General features: G+C 35.8%; 1 protein-coding gene across 1 annotated transcript in view; it reads left to right on the top strand.

The window, feature by feature from the left end:
- Positions 1-419: 419 nt before the first annotated feature.
- Positions 420-24,423, top strand: part of SH3BGRL (SH3 domain binding glutamate rich protein like) — an 80,267-nt gene continuing 56,263 nt past the window's right edge. Inside the window, exon 1 of the mRNA XM_040467917.1 lies at positions 420-651. Coding sequence (XP_040323851.1) covers positions 607-651 — 45 coding nt within the window. The 5' untranslated portion in view covers positions 420-606. The remainder of the gene's footprint in view (positions 652-24,423) is intronic.

Below are 24,423 nucleotides of genomic sequence, written 5' to 3'. Positions count from 1 at the left end.
TGTCATTGGTTACTTCTTCAGTGCCTAATTTCTGCTACCAACTAACATTAGATAATCACTACATAATAGGAGTCTTAAAATGCACAAGGCTTGGAAGGCATGGGCTTTCTTACCAGTGTCTGTATTCAACATAGAGCGTCTTTATTTCAAGAAAGGTCTGTCTTATTTGCATACATTTCTGACCAGGAAGTTATGCACACAACTTTTAGTTTCTGTGGGAAAATGTCCTTCATTTTAATATAATTTAATTCAACCCTTTCTTTTGTTTTTTCTTTCTCCTCTACCTCTTCTCGGGGAGAGAATAGTAAAAAATAAATGTTTCAACAGATCTCGCGGTGTTATTCGAGATTCCCTAATAAAAAAAAAAAATAGAAATGATGCAAATGAGCCTGTGTTTTCCAGGCTTTGGGGCTGAGACTGCAGTGTTCTGAGCTCAGTGAAAGCAGTCAAGGGAGGAGGCGGGTCTCTGGCAATTTCCCTTTCTAACTTCCCCCACCCTTCTCTTCCAACCTCTGTTCCACCTCTAGGTGGATTCCAGCCTTTGCGGCAGCTGCTCTCTAGCCCTTTGCAGGACCCAAACAACAGCGGCCGGCCATCGTTCCCAGGATGGTGATCCGTGTGTATATTGCATCTTCCTCTGGTTCTACGGCGGTAAGGAGGGTGGGGAGACCACTTTGTTTTCCTACATACCAGTCTCCTTCTGCCCCAGAACCCTTAAATTGAAGTTCCTCTGGCAGCTGTTTTTTCAGAAGACACACACATCTTCCACCCCTCCTCCCCTTCTGTTTCTTCTCTTTGTTGCATCGATTTCATTTTTCCATGGGGTTTAGCTTTGTTTGCCTTATGTTAGAACCACATTTCTTCTTTGAAGGAAAAAGGCGGCTACTGAGTTTTGGTAGATGGGAGATGGTGGCTTAGGGTCTTTAAGGTTAGGGGAAGAAGGCAAGTGAAATCACACACTGGTGAGTTTCTGGAGTGGGAAATTTGCCATTTGTGCTTCTAGGTACTGAGATCAAGGGCAGGAGTGCAGTTCTGTAAGGATGCAAAACATGCTAACTGAAGATAATTGAGTGGAGGCCTATTTAGGCATTGTGATTATTTTTGAAGTGAGACCCCTTTAATCAGAGAGTTATATTGCCAATGTGTGGGAGAGGGTGTTTAAATTCAGCCTAAAAAGTGTTAGAACTAGGCAGAATGGGAGGGGATTTTGGGAACAATGATGCAAAGTTGTGGGTTTTTTTTTACTTTAATGTGACAAGGGGCCTGTTTTTTCCTTCCATATTGCCCCTTATTTTGATTTTTTTCTTTTTTCAAAAGATTTTACTTGTAATATTTCTAACTGCTTCAACTATATTGAGAACTAAAAATGGAACTAAAAAATAAGTGGCTTCTTGTGTAGAGGCAGACTCCACTTGCTTTTTTTTTTAATGTTTATTTATTTTTTTGAGAGAGAGAGAGACACACAGAACATGAGTGGCTGAGGGGCAGACAGAGAGGGAGACACAGAATCTGAAGCAGGCTCCAGGCTCTGAGCTACCAGCACAGAGCCAGACATGGGGCTCGAACCCAGGAACCTTGAGATCATGACCTGAGTTGAAGTAGGACCCACTGAGCCACCCAGGCACCCCTCCAGTTGCTGCTTCTTAAAATGATAGGACAGGTCCCCCCCTGGATTCATGTGCTTTTAATTTAGAATAATATATCAGCAGCTGTGGGGAGCAATAGGGTAAACTGGGGTGAAAGCTGAGTGTATATCCATGATAAATGAAAGTACCTGTTTTTCACAACTCAAGAGAAAAGCTAACAGTAAGTAGCACATTTCTTATGTGTGAGTTCAGGATGTAGGAGATAGGAACTGCATCCCTCTTCTGAGCTTTAGAGCAGCAGCTATTCCATGTTTTCACTGTTATTGTTTATTTTTGTTTTGTTTATTTACCCCCTAAGTGGGTTTGGGATAAAACTGAAGGTTCTGGGGGTGCCTGGGTGGCTCAGTCGGTTGAGTGTCCGACTTTGGCTCAGTTGATGATCTCACGATTCTCGTGGGTTCAAGCCCCGCATGGGGCTCTGTGCTGACCTCTCAGAGCCTGGGACCTGCTTTGGATTCTGTGTTTCCCTCTCTCTGCCCCTCCCCTGCTCGCACTGTTTCTCTCTCTCTCTCTCTCAAAAATAAATAAACACTAAAAAAAAAAATTTAACTGAAGCTTATGTGAAATCACAGGAACCTTGAACTTTGAACTTTATCTTCTCTGGTCACCGTGCGTGGGTATGTTCAGACAGTTTTCAGATGGAATACTTAACTTTACATTTTTTGGGCAAGTTTAGGTTGAAAACATAAAGAGAACTTTTTATATTACCTTTGAACTTTATTTTATGAGCTTCTTGCCTCATTATTATCCATATATATTCTGATATTTCAGAGGAACATTTGAGTTGCTCAGAGTCTCAAGTCCAGTATAACAATTGTAAAATTTTAAAGACCAGCTTAATAACTTTAGTTAAATTCCTGATTAGATTGAACAGATCAGGAAGTTAGTTTCATTTTGGGTGATACGCAGTTACAGTACTGCTATTTATTCTTTGCTTTCTTGTTCTTCTACCCCTCCTCCAAAAGTATATTCAAAAAGAAACTCCATTCAGAATTTCTATTAAAGTAAGAACAATTGTACCTCTCTCTTTATTAAGATTTAAGTTTCTAAGGGCCTTAAAAAATAACTGCTTTCTCTTATTATGTACATTGTTAGACTAGAATGGTGAAGATTCTACAAATGGTAAATATTTATGCTATTTGTGTTTTGTTTCAATTTTTTCTTATGCGTAATTAGATTTGTCTGTTATTTAAGTAACTATAGTTCTTTTGAGCCTGTTATCAAAATTATACATATTGACAAAATAAATTCTTATTTTTTTATAAATTATGGATACTTTTAAATAATACTAAAATGGTATAAAGTGAGTGTACTTCAGGAAGAGTTCATTTATAACATAAATGGGAAATATTCAAGTGGCAATACTAAGTTTTTCCCTTAAGATTGCTACCATATAGTTTTTAACACACAATTTAGAAATTTTGGGGTAAAAATCATAATAGGAACCCAAAAATTACTCAAAGTGAGATAGTCTTTATAAGTGATTTAGTGTTGTTCTCTGAAGAGCATTTAAAATAAATCTTTTGATTTTGGACTGATAATTTCTGATGGTTTTCTGACTCTTCTTAATGGTTGTTACAAAATAACCAATATTAGATATTTTGTCAGGCAGGGGAGGACCTATGATAATTCTAAAACAATATTAAGTTATTCTGTTTTTATTTCAAGACTCTTTTTCCCTCATATCTTGATTTAAAAAACAGAAAAGTTTTCATTTACTCAACTCTGTCCCAATACAGAAGAGTAACACTTGCTTCTCAAAAATTTAGAAATGAAAGTATGTTAATTTTTGCAACGGATTTCTAGAAAGCCATAATAATAATAGTAGTGGGAACACTTAATTGTGTCAAGTGCTATCTAATTTTTTTCTTGACGTTTTTTAGTCCTATGAATCAGGTCTTACAATTATCTCTCTTTTTAGGTTAAGGAAATACAGGTTCAGAAATGTTAAACAACTTTCCAAGGTCACATAAGTAGGAAGCCACAGAACTTGTATCTAATACAAGCTGTTTGAATCCAATAACATGTGTTTAACCACCAACAAATATATTGTTCCACTGGTGCATCATAGCTAGGAGGCATGAGAAGATAAATGTGAATATGAGGTGAGAGGCACAGAAATAACTATGCCCTTTAAATGGAAGAATTGCCTGAGTATGTGTGTGTCTGTGTACACACACACACACACACACACACACACACACACACACACCCAGAGGTTAGAAAAAAGAGGAGCTGATGTGGAGGAGAGATAGTATGTCCAAAGCTGAATGCCAGTAAATGGGGTAGATGACCATTCACTCAAGGACAGGGAGATAGAGACATGCCCATTTGGAACTGTTTTTTATAGATCAAGGTATGGAAATTCAGGCATTAATATTGTTTCTTTTTATGGAAACAATTTAGCAGCAATGCAGTTCCAAAGTTGTTCATAGGAAGTGATTTAGCGATTTCTGCCTGTTCAGAGCTGTTTGTGCATGTCTTGACCCACTGTAACACAGAGGTATTCACCATGTTTTTTTTTTCCTTGAGATTGTAATGCCCTATAAATTTGTATTTAATGGAAAAATAGTAAGCACAGACCTAAAAATAAATTTCAATAACTTTTAACAAAAATCAATATTGGCCTTTGATCAGAATTGCTAGAGTGATGATTGCTTAGAGATTTTTAACTGGTTTGAGAGGTTTTTTTTTTTTTTCTCAAACTTCTTTTCCTTGAACCCATAATAATCTCCATTGTTTGGTCTCTATGCATTCTAGGTGTGCTTGGTGTAGAAATGTTAAGATTGTGGTAGGATAGATCATTTCTAGGGGTTTTATTTATGAAATAAAATTTGTAAGATGATCTCTTTTATGACTGCTAAAACATAAACTATTACTAATGAATAAATTAAATATACATAATTTTTCTTTACGACAGTATCTGCTATACAAGTTATAAAAACATTTAAATAAAACAAATGCTTGTGATTGCCAAAGCATGAGTCACAGTATTTTTTTTCATTTGGATAATATAGATGTGGAATAATTAAACTACAGCTATTCATCTATATGATTTCCAAGTAATTGTATTTTAGGTGACAGTATTTTGCTGTTCTGACTCTGCATTTATAAATTGAACATTGATTGAAAAGGGAAAAAAATAGCATTAGAATGTTTTTCTAAAAATTTTCTCAAGCTATAGAGATTGTCTTTACCACAGTAATTAAGTCATATAAAGTGGGTTTCTGTATATAAAAGAACAGATTTTGAGGCCAAGTCAATGTTTTTACAGTTTATGTCTTAGCTTTCCTCCTCTCAGAATGACGGGCCTGTCAAAATTTAAGATCCTTTGTAGAGCTCTACTTTAGAATAGTACTATTTCAAAATTCAATGGAGATAACAACTTACCTACCTTCTCCACCAGACCATGAGCTCCTTACTGTCCAGAATATGCTTATACATGGTAAGTTTCTAAATAAATATTTGTTGATGCATAAATGGATGAGATGTTTAAATTCAAGTACAAACATGTCATCCAAATGGAGATATGCAGTTGATACTGAGAAATGTGTGACTAGAACTTGGGGAAGTTGGTGGCTAGAGGACAGGTTTTAGAGTCATTCACAAAGAAGAGCTTGAAACCATAGGAAAGAAGAGCTCACTTGGAGGGAGGAATTATAAAGTGAGATGAGAAGAGGGCTGAGAACAAACACAGTATCTTGGTGGATGTTCACATTTAGGATGGTGTGAAAGGAAGCAGATGCAGAAGGAAACAGGATTCATTAAGAGAGATCAGAGTAACATCCTGTAGTGGAAACTGGAGTAGGGAAGAGTTTGAGGAAAGGTGACCATTGTTGGCTGGTACCATACAGAAATTGTAAAAAAAAGAAAGAAACTGATTTGAAAAGGCCATTGAATTAAAAATAAGGAAATTATTAATGATCTTGAAAATTTCATTTTCAGTGGAATTCTGAGGACAGAAGCCATATTAGAAAGTGTAAATAAATGCATTATGTAATGATGAAGAGGTGAGTATGTAGACTAACATTTGAGTAGTTGGATGAAAAGAAAAAAGGAAGATAGTTGAAAAGAATTAAAATAACATTTTTTAGAGTGATTAAAATAGAACAAAACTAAGTGAAGTGGAATTTTTCCCTGAAAAATCCTATTTGCCACTTTCCCCAGCCTAGATTTATCAGAACATTGTTTTTTTTAATTTCATTGTAGAATCAATTTTAAACTAACTCAATTACTAGTGGCTGAAATATTGAAGAATTAATATTTTAGAAATTATGACAGAGAGAAGATGAATATTTGTGATGAGAAAACAATGAAACCAAATAAACATCTTTATTTTATTTATTGAAATTTTCAATCTTCTTTATCAAGACATATCCAAATTACTTCAGAAAGCATTCTCTTTAAAGTATAAAAGCCTTTGCTAATTTCAGTGACCATATAAAATCTGTGTTGACTATGTAGCAAAATGTCTTTATTTTTAGTGGTAAATTTAAATTACCCTTGTAAGAGAATAGGCGGGAAAGTCAAAGTTCTTATAGAAATTATAAAGAACAGCTGGACAATTTACCTTACTCTTACTTCAGTAAGAGTTCAGGCAAACTTCAGCAAAGACTACTTTGACTCTTTAGAAAATATTGCTCTTCTCAACTCTAACTTCTATTAGATGGATTATTTTAGTCATAAGAAAGTACAATTTATCCTTTTTTTTTTTTTTTTTTTTTTTTTTTTTTTTTTTAGTTTCTTCTTTTACATTTAGTCCCCCTACTCTCAATCCTAATATAGCTTCCAAGAGGCAAGAAGGAGTATAGGGCTGGGAGATGAGTAGTTAGTCAGATAACCCCCTTAAGATTTCTGGGCTGACTTGGGATCTGGTGAAAGCAATTCAAAAAAAAAAAAAAAAGACAAAGAAATATAAATGAAAAGAAATTAGAAATGTGGGAATCCACATAAATTATTAAATTCAATTTTATAGTGTTTATGGAGCTCTGGTTTAGTACTTCTACATTTAACAAACTTTATAATATGTGTACCTACATATACTATATAAAAATTTGGCAGAGATACTCAAGTGCAGAATCTTAGATAGGGTGGACAGGCCCTGCAATTCTAGATCTCTAGGCTGTACTGAGGATTCTCTTATTCCAAAATTCATTAATTCATTCATAAAATATTTACTGTCATCCACTGGGCTAAACTCGGGATCCAGGTCCTCGAGGGCAAAAAACAGCCAGGAATAATCCTTAGCCTCTTCTCTGAGCCAGAATAAGGGAGAACATATAGAGACATCAATTTGGGGTACCAAACTATGTGGTTTACAAATAAGGAAGTATATATGAGGGGCTCAAAAGCAGAAGTAATTTAGGGACTACTTGTGTGCAAGTTGGTATGCTATCTCACAGGAATTATCATTCTCTTGCCCATCAACAAATGTCCCAGGGTACTTTGTCTACCTCTTCCAGTTGCCCTGACAATGATCTTCACCTTGAATAACTATTCCAAAAGCAGTGATAGTTTATTAATTGAATTTAACTTTTACTCAGTTTTCCTGCCATTTCACTAGAGAAGGGTGTGGGAAATAGGTCCTAAGCACAATTTACACTTTCATCTTATTTTTGAACATTTTGCACAAGTATGATTATTATACAGTTCTGATTAAAGCCAAATGTAGCAATGGCAACAAGATGAAGATTTGTGGTTTTATTGCCTTACTATTTCTATCAGTTACTTTGGGATTCTGGAACAAAGATGCTAGACTCCTGTTTTATTATCTAAAAAATACCTTTTAGACCACTCTATAATCTCTTCACTTTGGGATCACCCCAGCTTTGATCTTTTGTGTAAACAGTTAAGTGTTACAAAAATCTGACTCCTTTATTTATACTACCTCAACCATCTTATTTTTGTCTCTCCCTTTGTGCTCTTCCTGGCTCTTTCCTTCTTTTCCAAGGATTATAGGATTCCCAACTACAGTATATGGTTCACTGTTTGGTTCAGGGTTCTTCATATCAACGTGCTTTATTTACTTTGGATTTAGCTCATGCCATTGCTACAATTAAATTTGATAAGGACTGTATCTTAAGCTAGACTTGAATAGCTAGACTTGAATAGCTAGGCTATTCAATATGTTTGCCTTTGATTAAGTATATGGCAAAGAGGCTAAGTGCTGAAACAATATTTCTCCTCATGTTTCCACCAATTATTAGATAATAAAGATAATTTTAGTCCCTCCTTTCCCCTTCCACCATATTTCTAACTCCCTGCCACAAACATGTAAATTCTGTCCAAAAAAAATTGTTGCCTAAATACCAAGAGTTAATAAGCATTGAAATCCAGTTGGACCCTGTTGTTGGGGTGGATAAATTTTCTCCTAGTACCAGATAGTTCTTAAAATAGCATTAAGGCTTTCAAATTTTTATAATGGTGTTTTAGTGAACTAAAAAAACTAGTTATAGATGGAAAAGACATGGAAAAATATTTTTGGTTGTTAATGTCACTTGTTATTAAGAAACCTAGAGTTTAACATTGAAAGTTAATTCTCCTTCATAAAAAAATTGGCTTTCAGTATCTTCTATTTTCATCAACATCAAATGTACTGAAAATAAACTATTAGAAGCATCTAGGTAGAAGCCTAGGAAGTCATCCAGTCTATCCAAATAAGGACTGCCTGTGAACTGTCCCACCAAGATTGTAATCAATTTCCTCTTAGTAAAATCTCTAAAGAAGGAAATCTTCAACCTCCCTTGGTAATATGCTGCAGTACTTCTTTCTTCTATTTTCTGTTGTCTTAGACTTGTGAACTTAGATTATGGAACTTTGCACGACCAATGAAGAATATGTTTTACCTTTTTCTGTGTAGTAAAGAGGGAGATCAGATTCTTGTAACCATGGATGCAAAGGAAATAAAGCACTGTGCAATTCATAGAAATCAACTAGTTATCAGCTCAACATATATTTCCTAGTATCTGACGACAAAATATTCAGCTCTGTGAAGGACAAGATGTTTGTACTAAGAGTTTACAACCTACCTTGTTTTTGAAAGCTTAAAATATGTTTGATGGTACTTTTTCTCTTCTTTTATATCACTCTTTTTTGGAGGGAAACATTCTGGGTGTTGTTCATGCCTACAGATCAGTACCCTCTAATCTCATGGCAAAAAGGAATATTCCAATATATTGGTTATTTCATGAGACTTGTGATTTATTGACTTTAATCTCAAAATCAGCAGTTTAAGCACCTTCAAGTTAGTAATTCATTAAAGCCCAAGTACTAGGTATTGTTCTTATGATAGTTGATGGTGTTATTAATGAAGAGAATTATATGGCATGGCTAATGTAATATCTAATGTAGTGCCTTTAAAAGGTTTAATTTCCAGAAAAAAATATTTTGTTGTGAAATTATTATACTACTTACTTGCTGTTATAGAGAAAACAACTGTTCTAGAACTCTTTTTTTTATTATTATGAAAATTATTGTCAAATTGGTTTCCATACAACACCCAGTACTAATCCCAACAGGTGCCCTCCTTAATACCCATCACCCACCCATCCCTCCCTCCCACTCCCCATAAACCCTCAGTTTGTTCTTAGTTTTTAGGAGTGTCTTATGTTTTGGCTCCCTCCCTCTCTAACCATTTTTTTCCTTCCCCTCCCCCATGGTCTTCTGTTAAGTTTCTCAGGATCCACATAAGAGTGAAAACATATGGGATCTGTCCTTCTCTGTATGACATATTTCACTTAGCATAACACTCTCCAGTTCCATCCATGTTGCTACAAAAGGCCATATTTCATTCTTTCTCATTGCCACATAGTATTCCATTGTGTATATAAACCACAATTTCTTTATCCATTCATCACCTGATGGACACTTAGGCTCTTTCAATAATTTAACTATTGTTGAGAGTGTTTCTATAAACATTGGGGTACCAGTGCCCCTATGCATCAGCACTCCTGTATCCCTTGGGTAAATTCCTAGCAGTGTTATTGCTGGGTCATAGGATAGGTCTATTTTTAATTTTTTGAGGAACCTCCACACTGTTTTCCAGAGTGGCTGCACCAGTTTGCATGCCCACCAACAGTGCAACAGGGTCCCCATTTCTCCACATCCTCTCCAGCATCGATAGTCTCCTGTTGTGTTCATTTTAGCCACTCTGACCTGCGTGAGGTGGTATCTGAGTGTGGTTTTGATTTGTATTTCCCTGAGGAGGAGCGACGTTGAGCATCTTTTCATGTGCCTGTCGGCCATCTGGATGTCTTCTTTAGAGAAGTGTCTATTCATGTTTTCTGCCCATTTCTTCACTGGATTGTTTGTTTTTCGGGTGTGGAGTTTGGTGAGCACATTATAGATTTTGGATACTAGCCCTTTGTCCCATATGTCATTTGCAAATATCTTTTCCCATTCTGTTGGTTGCCTTTTAGTTTTGTTGATTGTTTCCTTTCCTGTGCAGAAGCTTTTTATCTTCATGAAGTCCCAGTAGGTCATTTTTGCTTTTAATTCCCTTGCCTTTGGAGATGTGTCAAGTAAGAAATTGCTGCAGCTGAGGTCAGAGAGGATTTTCCCTGCTTTCTCCTCTAGGGTTTTGATGGTTTCCCATCTCACATTCAGATCCTTTATCCACTTTGAGTTTGTTTTTGTGAATGGTGTAAGAAAGGGGTCTAGTTTCATCCTTCTGCATGTTGCTGTCCTGTTTTCCCAGCACCATTTGTTAAAGAGACTGTCTTTTTTCCATTGGGTATTCTTTCCTGCTTTGTCAAAGATGAGTTGGCCATACGTTTGTGGGTCTAGTTCTGGGGTTTCTATTCTATTCCATTGGTCTATGTGTCTGTTTTTGTGCCAATACCATGCTGTCTTGATGATGACAGCTTTGTAGTAGAGGCTAAAGTCTGGGATTGTGATGCCTCCTGCTTTGGTCTTCTTCAAAATTACTTTGGCTATTCGGGGCCTTTTGTGGTTCCATATGAATTTTAGGATTGCTTGATCAAGCTTTGAGAAGAATGCTGGTGCAATTTTGATTGGGATTGCATTGAATGTGTAGATAGCATTGGGTATTATTGACATTTTAATAATATTTATTCTTCCAATCCATGAGCAGGGAATGTTTTTCCATTTCTTTATATCTTCAATTTCCTTCATAAGCTTTTATAGCTGTCAGCATACAGATCTTTTACATCTTTGGTTAGGTTTATTCCTAGGTATTTTATGCTTCTTGGTGCAATTGTGAATGGGATCAGTTTCTTTATTTCTCTTTCTGTTGCTTCATTGTTAGTGTATAAGAATGCAACTGATTTCTGCACATTGATTTTGTATCCTGCGACTTTGCTGAATTCATGGATCAGTTCTAGGAGACTTTTGGTGGAGTCTCTCGGGTTTTCCATGTATAATATCATGTCATCTGCAAAAAGTGAAAGCTTAACTTCATCTTTGCCAATTTTGATGCCTTTGATTTCCTTTTGTTGTCTGATTGCTGATGCTAGAACCTCCAACACTATGTTAAACAACAGTAGTGAGAGTGGATATCCCTGTCGTGTTCCTGATCTCAGGGAGAAAGTTCTCAGTTTTTCCCCATTGAGGATGATATTAGCTGTGGGCTTTTCATAAATGGCTTTTATGATGTTTAAGTATGTTCCTTCTATCCCGTCTTTCTTGAGGGTTTTTATTAAGGAAGGATGCTGAATTTTGTCAAATGCTTTTTCTGCATCGATTGACAGGATCATATGGTTCTTATCTTTTCTTTTATTAATGTGATTTATCACATTGATTTGCGAATGTTTCACCAGCCCTGCAGCCCAGGAATGAATCCCACTTGATCCTGGTGAATAATTATTTTTATATGCTGTTCTAGAACTCTTAACTGAAGACTGTGACTTTTAACATTGTTTAGTAGTAACTTGTTTGGAATACTTTCCATTTTTAGTGTACTAATCAACAAGAAAGCCCTGGATTAGGGAGTATACAACATGTTAGAATAATGGGTTAATCTCTATGTTTTTTTTCCCCATTGTAAAATAGAAGAAATGACCTTATCCCAACTTCCTTTGAATGTTAGTTAGATTTTTTAAATGTTATTAATAGTAAGTACTTTGAATTCCTTTGAAAGAAAATAATTTTCATTAGCAGCCCAAAATAATTTGTTAAAACTGCCAAGGCAGGATGGCCTTTCTATTTTTCTGTTATAACTTAGAATTGTATGTTTGTTTTTACTAGTTCAAGATTAGGTTTCAAGAAAACGTTAGCTCTTTATTTTATTTTGAAATTCTAATATTGGGCATAGAAGAGAATACTTATTCTTTTTCCTTTGAAAAATGAACTCTTTTTTAAGAAGAAATATTGTAGACTTTTCTGTCCTCTCTATTTCCCTCACTTTCTCCCTCCCCCCTTCTCTCTCTCTCTCTCTCTCTCTCTCTCTCTCTCTCTCTCTCTCTCAGGTTCTTTTCTATGCCCTTGTAAGTATGCACAGTGATTGGGGCACCTGAGGCTCAGTCATCGGATTAGGTGTCTGACTCTTGATTTTGGCTCAGGTCATGATATCTTGGCTCCAGACATCCACATCAGGCCCCGTGCTGATAGCATGGAGCCTGCTTAGGATTCTCTCCACCCCCTGCCCCTCCCATGTTCATGTTTTTTCTCTCTCTCTCAAAATAAATAAAGAATGCACAGTGATTTGCAGTTAGTTGAACATGACATTTAATAACAAATGTGTGTCTCAAAGAAGTTGTATTTTAAAGAAGGAAAAGGGTACTAAGAAAAGTCATACAGGACCTTCAACTCTAGAAAAATAGGCTAATAATGCTGCTTATTATTTTCACATTTCCAAATTAGAATATATTTAGTATATTTATTTTTGTGTTCTGGAAAGGGAATCCCATGCTATTGAAAATAATCACATTCTTTTCATTAATAATCTTTCTCTTTTTGGATATTTTTCTTGACATCCTCCATTTCTTCTGAATCTCTTAGGACCTCTTATACTTAATTGTAAAATATTAAAAATCTACTCTCTTTGAGTATTTTTCAACTATTTCAGGCAAATTTGCAGTAGGTACCAGTCTCAAGACCATCCTAAATTATAAACAAATTTTGTGAAACCCTATCATATATACCCCAAATATGACTTCTTTATTTTTTTCTTTCTTTCTTTTTTTTTAATTTATATATGAAATTTATTGTCAAATTGGTTTCCATACAACACCCAGTGCTCATCCCAAAAGGTGCCCTCCTCAATACCCATCACCCACCCTCTCCTCCCTCCCACCCCCCATCAACCCTTAGTTTGTTCTCAGTTCTCAACAGTCTCTTATGCTTTGGCTCTCTCCCACTCTAACCTCTTTTTTTTTTTTTCCTTCCCCTCCCCCATGGGTTCCTGTTAAGTTTCTCAGGATCCACATAAGAGTGAAACCATATGGTATCTGTCTTTCTCTGTATGGCTTATTTCACTTAGCATCACACTCTCCAGTTCCATCCACGTTGCTACAAAAGGCCATATTTCATTTTTTCTCATTGCCACGTAGTATTCCATAGTGTATATAAACCACAAGTTCTTTATCCATTCATCAGTTGATGGACATTTAGGCTCTTTCCATAATTTGGTTATTGTTGAGAGTGCTGCTATGAACATTGGGGTACAAGTGCCCCTATGCATCAGTACTCCTGTGTCCCTTGGATAAATTCCTAGCAGTGCTATTGCTGGGTCATAGGGTAGGTCTATTTTTAATTTTCTGAGGAACCTCCACACTGCTTTCCAGAGCGGCTGCACCAATTTGCATTCCCACCAACAGTGCAAGAGGGTTCCCGTTTCTCCACATCCTCTCCAGCATCTAGAGTCTCCTGATTTGTTCATTTTGGCCACTCTGCCTGGCGTGAGGTGATACCTGAGTGTGGTTTTGATTTGTATTTCCCTGATAAGGAGCGACGCTGAACATCTTTTCATGTGCCTGTTGGCCATCCGGATGTCTTCTTTAGAGAAGTGTCTATTCATGTTTTCTGCCCATTTCTTCACTGGGTTATTTGCTTTTCGGGTGTGGAGTTTGGTGAGCTCTTTATAGATTTTGGATACTAGCCCTTTGTCCGATATGTCATTTGCAAATATCTTTTCCCATTCCGTTGGTTGCCTTTTAGTTTTGTTGGTTGTTTCCTTTGCTGTGCAGAAGCTTTTTATCTTCATAAGGTCCCAGTAATTCACTTTTGCTTTTAATTCCCTTGCCTTTGGGGATGTGTCGAGTAAGAGATTGCTACGGCTGAGGTCAGAGAGGTCTTTTTCTGCTTTCTCCTCTAAGGTTTTGATGGTTTCCTGTGTCACATTCAGGTCCTTGATCCATTTTGAGTTTATTTTTGTGAATGGTGTGAGAAAGTGGTCTAGTTTCAACCTTCTGCATGTTGCTGTCCAGTTCTCCCAGCACCATTTGTTAAAGAGACTGTCTTTTTTCCATTGGATGTTCTTTCCTGCTTTGTCAAAGATTAGTTGGCCATACGTTTGTGGGTCTAGTTCTGGGGTTTCTATTCTATTCCATTGGTCTATGTGTCTGTTTTTGTGCCAAAATATGACTTCTTTAAAATACAATTTGTGAATCAGGAAGATGAGCTAAAGCACAGGTTATATGCTTAAACCGGAACCACATAGGTGGAAGCAAGACTGAGAGTTCATCAAGAAGAGTTATCAGGGGCACCTGAGTGGCTCAGTCAGTTAAGCATCCGACTTCAGCTCAGCTCAGAATCTCACTGCTCATGGGTTTGAGCCCCGTGTCGGGCCTTGTGCTGACAGCTCAGAGCCTGGAGCCTGCTTCAGATTCTGTCTCCTTCTCTCTGCCACTCCCCCACTCTCACTCTGTCTCTCTTTCAAAAATAAATAAACATTTAAAAATTTTTAAAAAAGAATAGATATCAGAAGACATTATTTCAGGTCATAATTAATCTGGGCAACCTGAGATTAAGATGTTTTGTATTTAATAACTTCATTTTATACAAAAAATCTTATTTTTAGTCTCCCTTATGACCCCACTGCATTTTCCTTATACTCCATTTTTTTTTACATAGTATAATAAAAAGACCACTAATTACCATTTGTTCAGTCATTTTTTTGTCAATAGTCTTTTTTCCTTCCTTTTTCTTCAACTCTGGGATTGGAAACACAGATTTTTTTTTCTCAGTAATTAGAGAAACCATGAAGGAGGTGTTATTATAGTTTCTTCTTGGAGATTGCTGATTTAAAGCTGACTCAACTTCAGTCTTTTCTAAAGAAGACAATGGATCAGATAATGACCTGATAAATGATATGTAGAGTTAAGTAAAGCTGACTTCTTCATAAAAGCTCTATACAAGTAGAGACTATATTTCACTCAACACCTAGGCCTTTTCTCAAGCCTTTCAAGCCTGAGGTAAGTTCTGCAACCCCAGTACCAATTCTATTAATTTTATATGATTAAGACTAAGGAAATAGAATGATCCTAGTTGGACTGTTAACCAAAGTTATGGGTCACTACAAATTATACTGTAAATAATTTCAAGGCCCCAGAAAAAGAAATGCTGCACCTTAACCTAAGTATGGGCAGATAACTAATATTTTTCCAAAAAACAATTTTTTTAATTAGGACTTTGTCAGATTTTTAGACACCTAAATTCATCCCATTTCTTTTGTATATTCTTTGTTGAATCTTTTGAATTTCCAAACATTAACTGAAATTTTGTTCCCATGAAAGTTTTTTTTTTTCATTATGGCTGGGGTTATGTTGATAATATTTAACTTGAGAAATAGGAGGTCATGACTTAAGAATCTCAGCACTCATTAAAAGTGTATACATTTCCAGTAACACCTTCTGCATATTTTTATATCATTGCATATTGTAATTTTCCGCTTATATCTATCTTCTCTATAAGTCTGTGAACTCCTTGGACTCAGGGACTTTGCTTTGTTTATCTCTGCTGTGTTCTCAGACTGTAGCACAGGGCCCAGTCACCAGAAAGTATGTAATGAATACATGCTTATGGAATCAATGGATGCATGCATGAATAAAGAACTTAATTTATCCCATACAATAGTATCTGTGGAATCATGGATTTAATATGCTAATTATTTTTTCTATTACACATTAGTATGGACACAAATAAACATCTTCATTCATGTATTAAAAATCATTTGTGTGTAATTAGTAGAAAGCATTGTATTAGTGGCACTCTTTGGGTCAGACAACTGGGCTTACCACTTCCTGAATGTGCCAGATAAATCCTCACTTCTGTGCCTTTGCTCCTCATGTTTCCTCCACCTGAGTTATCCTTTTCCACCCATTTCATAGGCTTTGGTCTTATTTATTACCCCTTCTCACAAATAGTCTTTCCTGGATATTTAAAGTAATGTAGTTCTCTCTTCATCTAAACTCCTTTAGCACTTATTGTCTGTGTGTTTCACGAGGGCTGCTCATCATATTTTCCATTATTTTTTTATGGCTATGTTCTAACCATTCCACTAAACTTTATGAGAATAAGAACTATATCGTATATGTCTTCAATCCTGAAGCCAAAAGAGATATTCAGTAAATGCTTGTTGATCAATTGCTTTACTTTTATTAATGATGTTGCTGCCTTAATAAAGTAAGCAGCATTAGTGTAAGGTCTTATGTGGAAGAAATTGTATCTATCAGCAAAGTCTAATTCTAGACTCATAGAATCTTCTGGGTAAACTGGACCTACAGCCCAGTGTGTCCAACATTTTATTCAGTGCAACATCCTTTTTTAAATAGTGTTTTAATATTGCCTTCTTCATTAATACTTCTAGTAATTCTTCAGATTGTTTCATTGTTAAACAGCTCCAGTTAACTTTTACTACTAACTACTAACTGTTCACAACTACTACTATTAACGACTAAGTTAATAAATACAACTTCTACTAATTATTCAAACAGGTTGTTTCATTGTTAGACAACTCCAGTTATTAAATGTAATTTTAAGGGGTGCCTGGGTAGCTCAGTCGACTAAGCATCAGACTCGATTTTGGCCCAAGTCATGATCTCACGGTTCATCAGATCATGCCCTGAGTCAGGCCCCATCATGTGCTGACAGTGCGGAGCCTGCTTGGGATTATCTCTCTCTTTCTTTCTCTGCTCCCCCGCAGCTCCTGTGCCCTCTCTCTGTGTGTGTCTCTCAATAAATAAATAAACTTTAAAAAATAAAATAAAAGTAATTTCAAATTAAGCCAAAATGTGGTTCATTCTAAGTTCTCCCTTGTGGTCTGGATTTTTTTTTTTTTTTTTTTTTGGTACTAAATCCTCTCTTTGATATCAGAGCCCTTCATCTAAGGGAATACCCACATCATGTCTCCTTATAGTATTTTGAAAATATTTTTTGAATATCTGTCTCCAGACTGAGCATTCTTAGTTCTCTCAAGTATTCCATATAATGCATATATTTTAGGCCTTTTACCATCTTGGCTGCCACCTTCTAATTTGAGCTTCACTAATTATCTTTAAAGTTTTTAATCCTGAAAAATTACTGTAAATATTCAATGTACCTTTGGATATATATACTTGTATTTCTGAGAAATTTAATAAATTTTAACAAAAGCATATTAAGATTAATGGTGTGTTCAGATTGTCCTTGTGACTGAGAGAGACTCTGATGGCAGTGACACTTGGAATAAATGTGATAGAGATAAGAGCTGTGCCTATGTATTATAATTAAGTGGAATAGTAATTTTCAAATACCCTATTTTCTATTAGGGCAAATTGAAGAGGCATTTTTACAATCATTGGGCTACTATGGCCACCTTTATTGGGTGAATTCACTGAGTGAATTTACATAGATGAATGCCTACATACAATCACAATGGATTAATTATTAATTAGTATTAAGACCAATTATGGTAGGCAGAGTAATGGCCTCCCAAAGATGTCCACATCCTAATCTTTGGAACCTGTGACTTACCTTACATGGCAAAAAGGACTTTGCAGATGTGAATAAAGATCTTGAGATGGGAAATTATCTTGGATTAACCATAAGGGACTGATGTCATCACTAGTTTTGTTATAAGTAAAAGATAGAGACAGGAGAGTCAGTATCAGATTGATGTCATATGAGAACAGTTTGACAGGCATTTCTGGATTGAAAATGGAAGAATAGGCCATGAGCCAAGGAATGCAGATAGCTTCTAGAAGCTGGAAAAAGCAACAAAATGGATTCTTTTCTAGAGCTTCCAGAAGAGAATGCAACCTTGCCAACACCTTGATTTTAGCCCATTATAACATGTTGGATTTCTGACCTCCAGAACTTTAAGATATCAAATTCGCGTTAGTTTAAGCCATTAAATTTGTGGCAATTTGTTACAGAATCTAATAAACCAATGTTCAAATTAAATAGTCTCAGTTTAGAGAATTGAAAATAGAGGATTAAAAATAGGAGGTTTTAAAATATTGTCAGTAATGAAGAAGTAGGATATTTCCCTATAGGAAATAAGGAACAGTTGAGCATTTTTCCAATGATTTGATCATTTGTCAATTGTCTGTATGAAACTGTGATCAGAGCCCTGAACTATCTAATCTGGCATCATAGGAATTGTGCCTGCATGCCTGCTTATTTTATTGAGAGAGACACATCACTGGGCAGAGTGATTATGTTATGGATTGTCAATATAACTTAATCTCCATATGAACACTTTCTGACTATGTCATATAGAGAGATATGGACACAGCTTGACAGAAGGAGCCCAGCACAGACCTATTTTAATGTCTAATCTCCAAAATTTTCTTCCTCAAGAGAGATTTTAAGCAAGTTTCCCTGCTTTTATATGCTTAAGATCTTTGTGACTAAACAAATGGGTCACATCTCATTAAGGAGAATTAACAAGCAATATAATACTCCCTATTCTCCAAGCTTCATGAAGATGGCAAACAATAGAATACTTAATTTATATGAAGGTTGTTAAGCATCAATGAATGGCAGAAAACTAAGATATGATAATATTAAGTGACTAGCCCTGGAATTCTTAAAGAAATGGTAGCAGAGTGAGGATTAGAAATTTTGCTAGTTTCAATTAGTATTTTTAGATTGCTCTGTATTTCACTATAATAAGGACATCTATTCTAGGTGGTGGTTATGTCCTTCATGGTAATAACTTTATCTGAAAGGAATTTTTAATTTCATCTTGTTTAAACTTATTTCACACATAAAACTGAGTTTCAGAAGGCTAAAAAGACTTGACCAAGGTCACACAGCACATCAGTGACATCACTGGGAGAACAAATGTGATTTTACATAAATTGCCTATATCAAAACTAATCTTCATAATTCAGATGCAGTCTCCAAAAATTTTTTATCTATAGAGGTAAAAATGTTTTGGGGGTAGGATGGGGTGACGTAGGGATAAGGAATTATCTAATTTATCTAGATTTTTTTCATTTGCTATACTTGAACTCACTAGGTAATTACCAGCCATCTTTTTCTTTTTCTTTTTCTTTCTTTCTTTCTTTCTTTCTTTCTTTTTATTATTTTTTTAAATATGAAATTTATTGTTAAATTCGTTTGCATACAATACCCAGTGCTCATCCCAACAGGTGCCCTCTTCAATACCCATCACCCACCACCTCTCCCTCCCACCCCCCATCAACCCTCAGTTTGTTCTCAGTTTTTAAGAGTCTCTTATGTTTTGGCTCCCTCCCTCTCTAACCTCTTTTTTTCCCCTCCCCCATGGTCTTCTGTTAAGTTTCTCAGGATCCACATAAGAGTGAATACATATGGTATCTGTCCTTCTCTGTATGACTTATTTCACTTAGCATAACACTCTCCAGTTCCATCCACGTTGCTACAAAAGGCCATATTTCATTCTTTCTGATTGCCACGTACTACTACTCCATTGTGTATATAAAGCACAATTTCTGTATCCATTCATCAGTTGATGGACAATTTAGGCTCTTTCCATAATTTGGCTATTGTTGAAGGTGCTGCTATAAACATTGGGGTACAAGTGCCCCTATGCATCAGCACTCCTGTATCCCTTGGGTAAATTCTTAGCAGTGCTATTGACCAGCCATCTTTTTCAAATGTTGGTATGTAGGCCTGGCTTTTACTCTACATCTTGGTCTACTCCTGACCATCTTAAAGGTAGAACTTAACAATATGGTTTTTTACTATGAAAATGTTATGCTGTGTTAAAAATTGACTCAAATACTTTATCTATATTTTTATTTTTATCCTATGTTCATTTAAAGAAAATTGTCATTTTAAATTAGAACATTGATAATCTGTTTTAACAATGTGTAAATGAGAGAGACAGAGAGAGACAGAGAGAGAGAGAGAGAGAGAGAGAGAGAGAGAGAGAGTTATTTATTTTGCCAAAATCCCAGAGTCACACAGAAAACCAATAAGAACTCATGGCAGCCATACAGCCATGGGCAAGTCATCCTTGGTTTAGTAGATGAAGCATGAATGTGCTTGGATTCAATTTTATTCTGATATAGGCTGAACTCTAGCTCCCAAAGATATCCAGTTCCTAATCTCCAGGACCTGTTAATATTACCTTATATGGCAAAAGGGACTTTGCTGGTATGATTAAATTAATGATTTTGAGATGGGGAGATTATTTTAGATTATCAGGTTGGCCCTAAATGTAATTGCAAGGGTCTAATAAGAAGGAGACAAAGGAAGATTTGATGACAGAAGGGTGTTTAGGACATATAATGATGGGAATAAGAGGTTGGAGTGATGCAAGGAAGGGGTCACAAACCAAGAAGTGCAGGTAGCCTCTAGAAACTAGAAGAGGCTAGGAAAACGAAATTCCATCTAGAGCTCTCAGAAGTAACTGGCCCTGCCACCATTTGATTTAAGCCCCATTAGACTATTTTCTAACTGTCACCTCCAGAGCTGTAAGTGAATAAATCTGTGTTGATCGAAGCCACTAAATTTGTAATAATTTGTTATTGTGACAGTAGGAAACTAATAGAATTCCCTGCTCTTCCCTTGATAAATCATATATTCTCAGCCAGTTCACTTGATTCTGTCACTACTTTTATTTTTCTTAGGTAAAGTTGGATTTAACATTGCCTGTATTACAGATCCCTTAAGCCTATCATGAGGAAACTTGTAAAATTGTACCTGAAATAAATGCTTTGGGCTTTTCACAACAATGGTATCATTGTGAAAAATGGAGTGCCAAATGCCAAATGTTGAATAATCGCTTGCTAGACCCCAAATCAGTTAAAAACATGCAAATTTTTCAGTTTTGAATTTAAAACTGCCACATTTTATTGTGATCTGAAGGCGATTACTAAAGCCATTGCTAAAGCAATTAATTAATCTCTCATTTAAGAGTTCCATTTTATTTTTCTACTTAAAAACAACCAAAATGTTTTGTTCTTTACATTTCCCACTACCATATGCCCTTACTCTGCTAGATTTACTTCAGAATAGAGAACCTGCCTAATTTCTTGCAAAACCCTTGGGGCTTGAGTGTATGTGAAGAATGCACAAAAATTCTTGAACAAACTATCAAATGGAACTTTTGATAGCTTTCTAGCATAAAGAAAATCAGTTTTTACTTTTGCTTTACAAATGACTTATTTTCTTACTTGCTGTCTTTGGTTAAGTCTTAAAGGCACAATAAATTCATTTGCTATTTAAGCTTTAAGAAATAATAACTTTTAAATTACAAATACTCTTTAAATAATGTAATTGAAAATAAATTGTCATTGTTTTTTTCAGTTTTGGTAAGCTGTACATGCTGTTAAATAGCCTAAGCCAAGAGTGGGCTTAGTACAATAAATGGTGAACTAATGTCTGTAATGTTAACTCACAGGATAACATACTTCACTCATTTTTTTGGATTTCTGCACTCTCTAATTTACAGAAATCATTACAAAATAAACTGACAGAGGGTGGCTTCATTCTTTTGTATATTTTATCAAGCAGGCAATTTTAGATACTAGGGCTCTAGAAAACATGATTACAGGGATTGCCCATAAATATGTATAGACTCGCCTAGTAGTAATTATTATTAATGTGTTTACAAGAAGAACAGTCCATTTTAAACTATGGTACATAGTCAATCCACTTTACTTTGTTCATATTATTTGAATATATAATTCTATTTTTTCAACAAAATGACATTAGTATGACACATGAGCTATAGCTTATAAATTACATTTTGGACTTAGAGATTTTAAGATACGCTATTATTAAAATTTGGGAGTCCTGAGTGGTTGGATGAAATGGAGGTACTCTTTTGAAAAGAACATAGACAATTGGGTAACTCTTTTTTAAGGAAGTCTGTAATGCATATTCATCTCTTGTGCCTAGAATTCATTTCCAGAAGCTATGGAGGAGGTGCCAATGACTAAATGATATGGCATTACTAGTAATTAGGGAGTTACTAGACATGTGGTGTAGTAGAAAGTACATTGGATTTTGAGTAGGAAATTCAGAGGTTGAGTTTTAGTTCCACCATTCATAGCTATGTTATAGATCATTTCATTTCTGTGAACCTGAGTGACCTCAACTAGAAAATGAGTATACCAGTAGTTGCTCTTCCTATTCCAGAGGTTGTTATAAAGAATGAGTGAATGTATATTCATTCATTATACTTTGAGCATTTTCTATGTGCTTGGCTCTGTGCTAGGCCCTGGGCATTCAGCAATGAACAAGATTGATAAAGCTTTTGCTTTCATTAAGCTTACATCTAATGGAAAATAAATATACTAAAGAGGTAAACACATAAAGAAATATGTAATTACAACTTGTGATAAGTGCCATGAAGGAAGAGGTCAGGGTTTAGTTTAAGAGCATAACAAGAGACTTACTTCAGGTAGTGTGGTCAGGGAAGGTCCCACTATTGAGATGATAATTGTATAGTCCGAAAGGAAAGAAGGAAGAACCAGGTAGATGACATACAAGAAAAAAACATTTCAGGAAGAATAATAGCAACTGCAAAGACCTAGAAGAGTAAATTAGTTTGGCATATTTGAAAATACAGGCAATCCCTGGTGTGGATAGAGCAAATTGAGTAATTTGAGATAAAATTAGGATACAAGTCACAAGATAGGTTAAATAGAGCCTTGAGAACACTATGGTAAACTTTATAAACTCTAAAATCCTCTACAAGTTTAAAGTGGTGATAATATTGGCCGTACTATTTTCTTTTTTTGTTTATTTACTTTTGAGAGAGAGAGAGTGAGAGAGAGAGACAGAGACAGAGATGGCATATGAGTGGGGGAGGGGCAGAGAGAGAGGGAAACACAGAATCCCAAGCTGGTTCCAGGCTCTGAGCTGTTAGTACAGAGCCGAATGCTGGGCTTGAACTCACAAACCGTGGGATCATGACCTGAGTTGGCAGTACTGTTTTCTTAATTTTTTTTAACATTTTTTTATTTTTGAGAGACAGAGAGAGACACAGCATGAGTGGGGGAGGGGCAGAGAGAGAGGGAGACACAGAATCCGAAGCAGGCTCCAGGCTCTGCGCCGTCAGCACAGAGCCCGATGTGGGGCTCGAACTCGTGAACCACAAGATCATGACCTGAGCCGAAGTCAGACGCTTAACTGACTGAGCCATCCAAGCGCCCTTGGCAGTACTATTTTCAACATAAAAACCCTGAGTACTTTCATCTCTGTAATGTGCGGCCCTGACTCTTAGACATGAAGATACGCCAGTGGATTCCTGTATTTCAGCTTGAATCTGAGCCAAATGGGATGAAAGCTGGGTTTCTCTCACTTGCCTTAAGATCAAAAATATGCTAGGCATATTCTATAGTTACTTTCCCCCAAATGAGATTATTGATCTCTTGGAGTTCCGAATTAGGTCACAGTAGGTTGCAGAGTTTTAGCTGTTTGTACTTCTAACATCAATAATTTCATCCCTGTAAACTAAGTAGAGAACTATTCTGTTGAAAGAGTGGTCACTAGAAGGTATACTTCTTTATGTAACACTCTTCAGGAAAAACTTATTTTTCCAACTTACTTTTCTAGAGGAGATAAAGATTCAGAGAGAATTGCACATCACTTATTCTATCTGGCTTTTCTGTCTGTTAAAGTGGAAGACTTCATTAAACAACAGCATGACAGAGTAGGAAGCTTCCTTGGAAATTAGCTATTTAAAATACCTCATTATATATATATAAAGAGCTACAGCTCAGGAACTAGATTCCAAGTCAACTGACTCCCAGGTCAGTGCTCCTGAGAACAATGTGTTGACATATTGAAGGCTGATACATTCACTAGTTGGTAGTCTGTGGCTCCACAGAAAAAAAAAAAAGCCAGAAAAACTATAGTGGGTTGCTCTTGAAACATTTTCACATAGAAATAAGTTTAAATATAATTTTAGTAGAAGCCTGTGAATATAAGTGTTGTCCACTCTTACTCTTTTAGGAAAATAGTTTTCTGTTGACAAGAATGACACATTTCACCAGACATATACCTAAAAATATGGATTTGCAGATGAAGTTCTATTTGTAAATTTGCAGTCAAGTGAATACTCATCATGCCTAACTCTGTGACATTAGGCTTTAAATGAAGAAAATTGAATTTCATTTTGTATAAATTATTAGCTTTTGAAGCTATCAGTATCTGTTGTCATTTTGAGAATAGAAAAATTAGGTTATAGTTTTGGACATTTTCTTTTTTTAATCATTTCCATTTAAACTAGGGATCTAAATAAAGTAGTAAACTATTTTATGGGATTTTTGTCCTCTGCTACAAAACAGTTGACTTTTTGCTATAGCTGATTAGAAGGAGGATTCCTAACTCTTACCAACTGCTAGCAGTTATTAGTTTAACTAAAGTGCTATTAAATGGGGATTATATCATCAATTTT

This window comes from Herpailurus yagouaroundi, unplaced genomic scaffold (assembly GCF_014898765.1).
Source record: "Herpailurus yagouaroundi ecotype Mexico unplaced genomic scaffold, PumYag 67623, whole genome shotgun sequence".
In the NCBI taxonomy this organism is placed as follows: domain Eukaryota; kingdom Metazoa; phylum Chordata; class Mammalia; order Carnivora; family Felidae; genus Herpailurus; species Herpailurus yagouaroundi.
The sequence above is the reverse complement of the archived record's forward strand: the minus strand, read 5'-3'. Positions and strand labels throughout refer to the sequence as shown.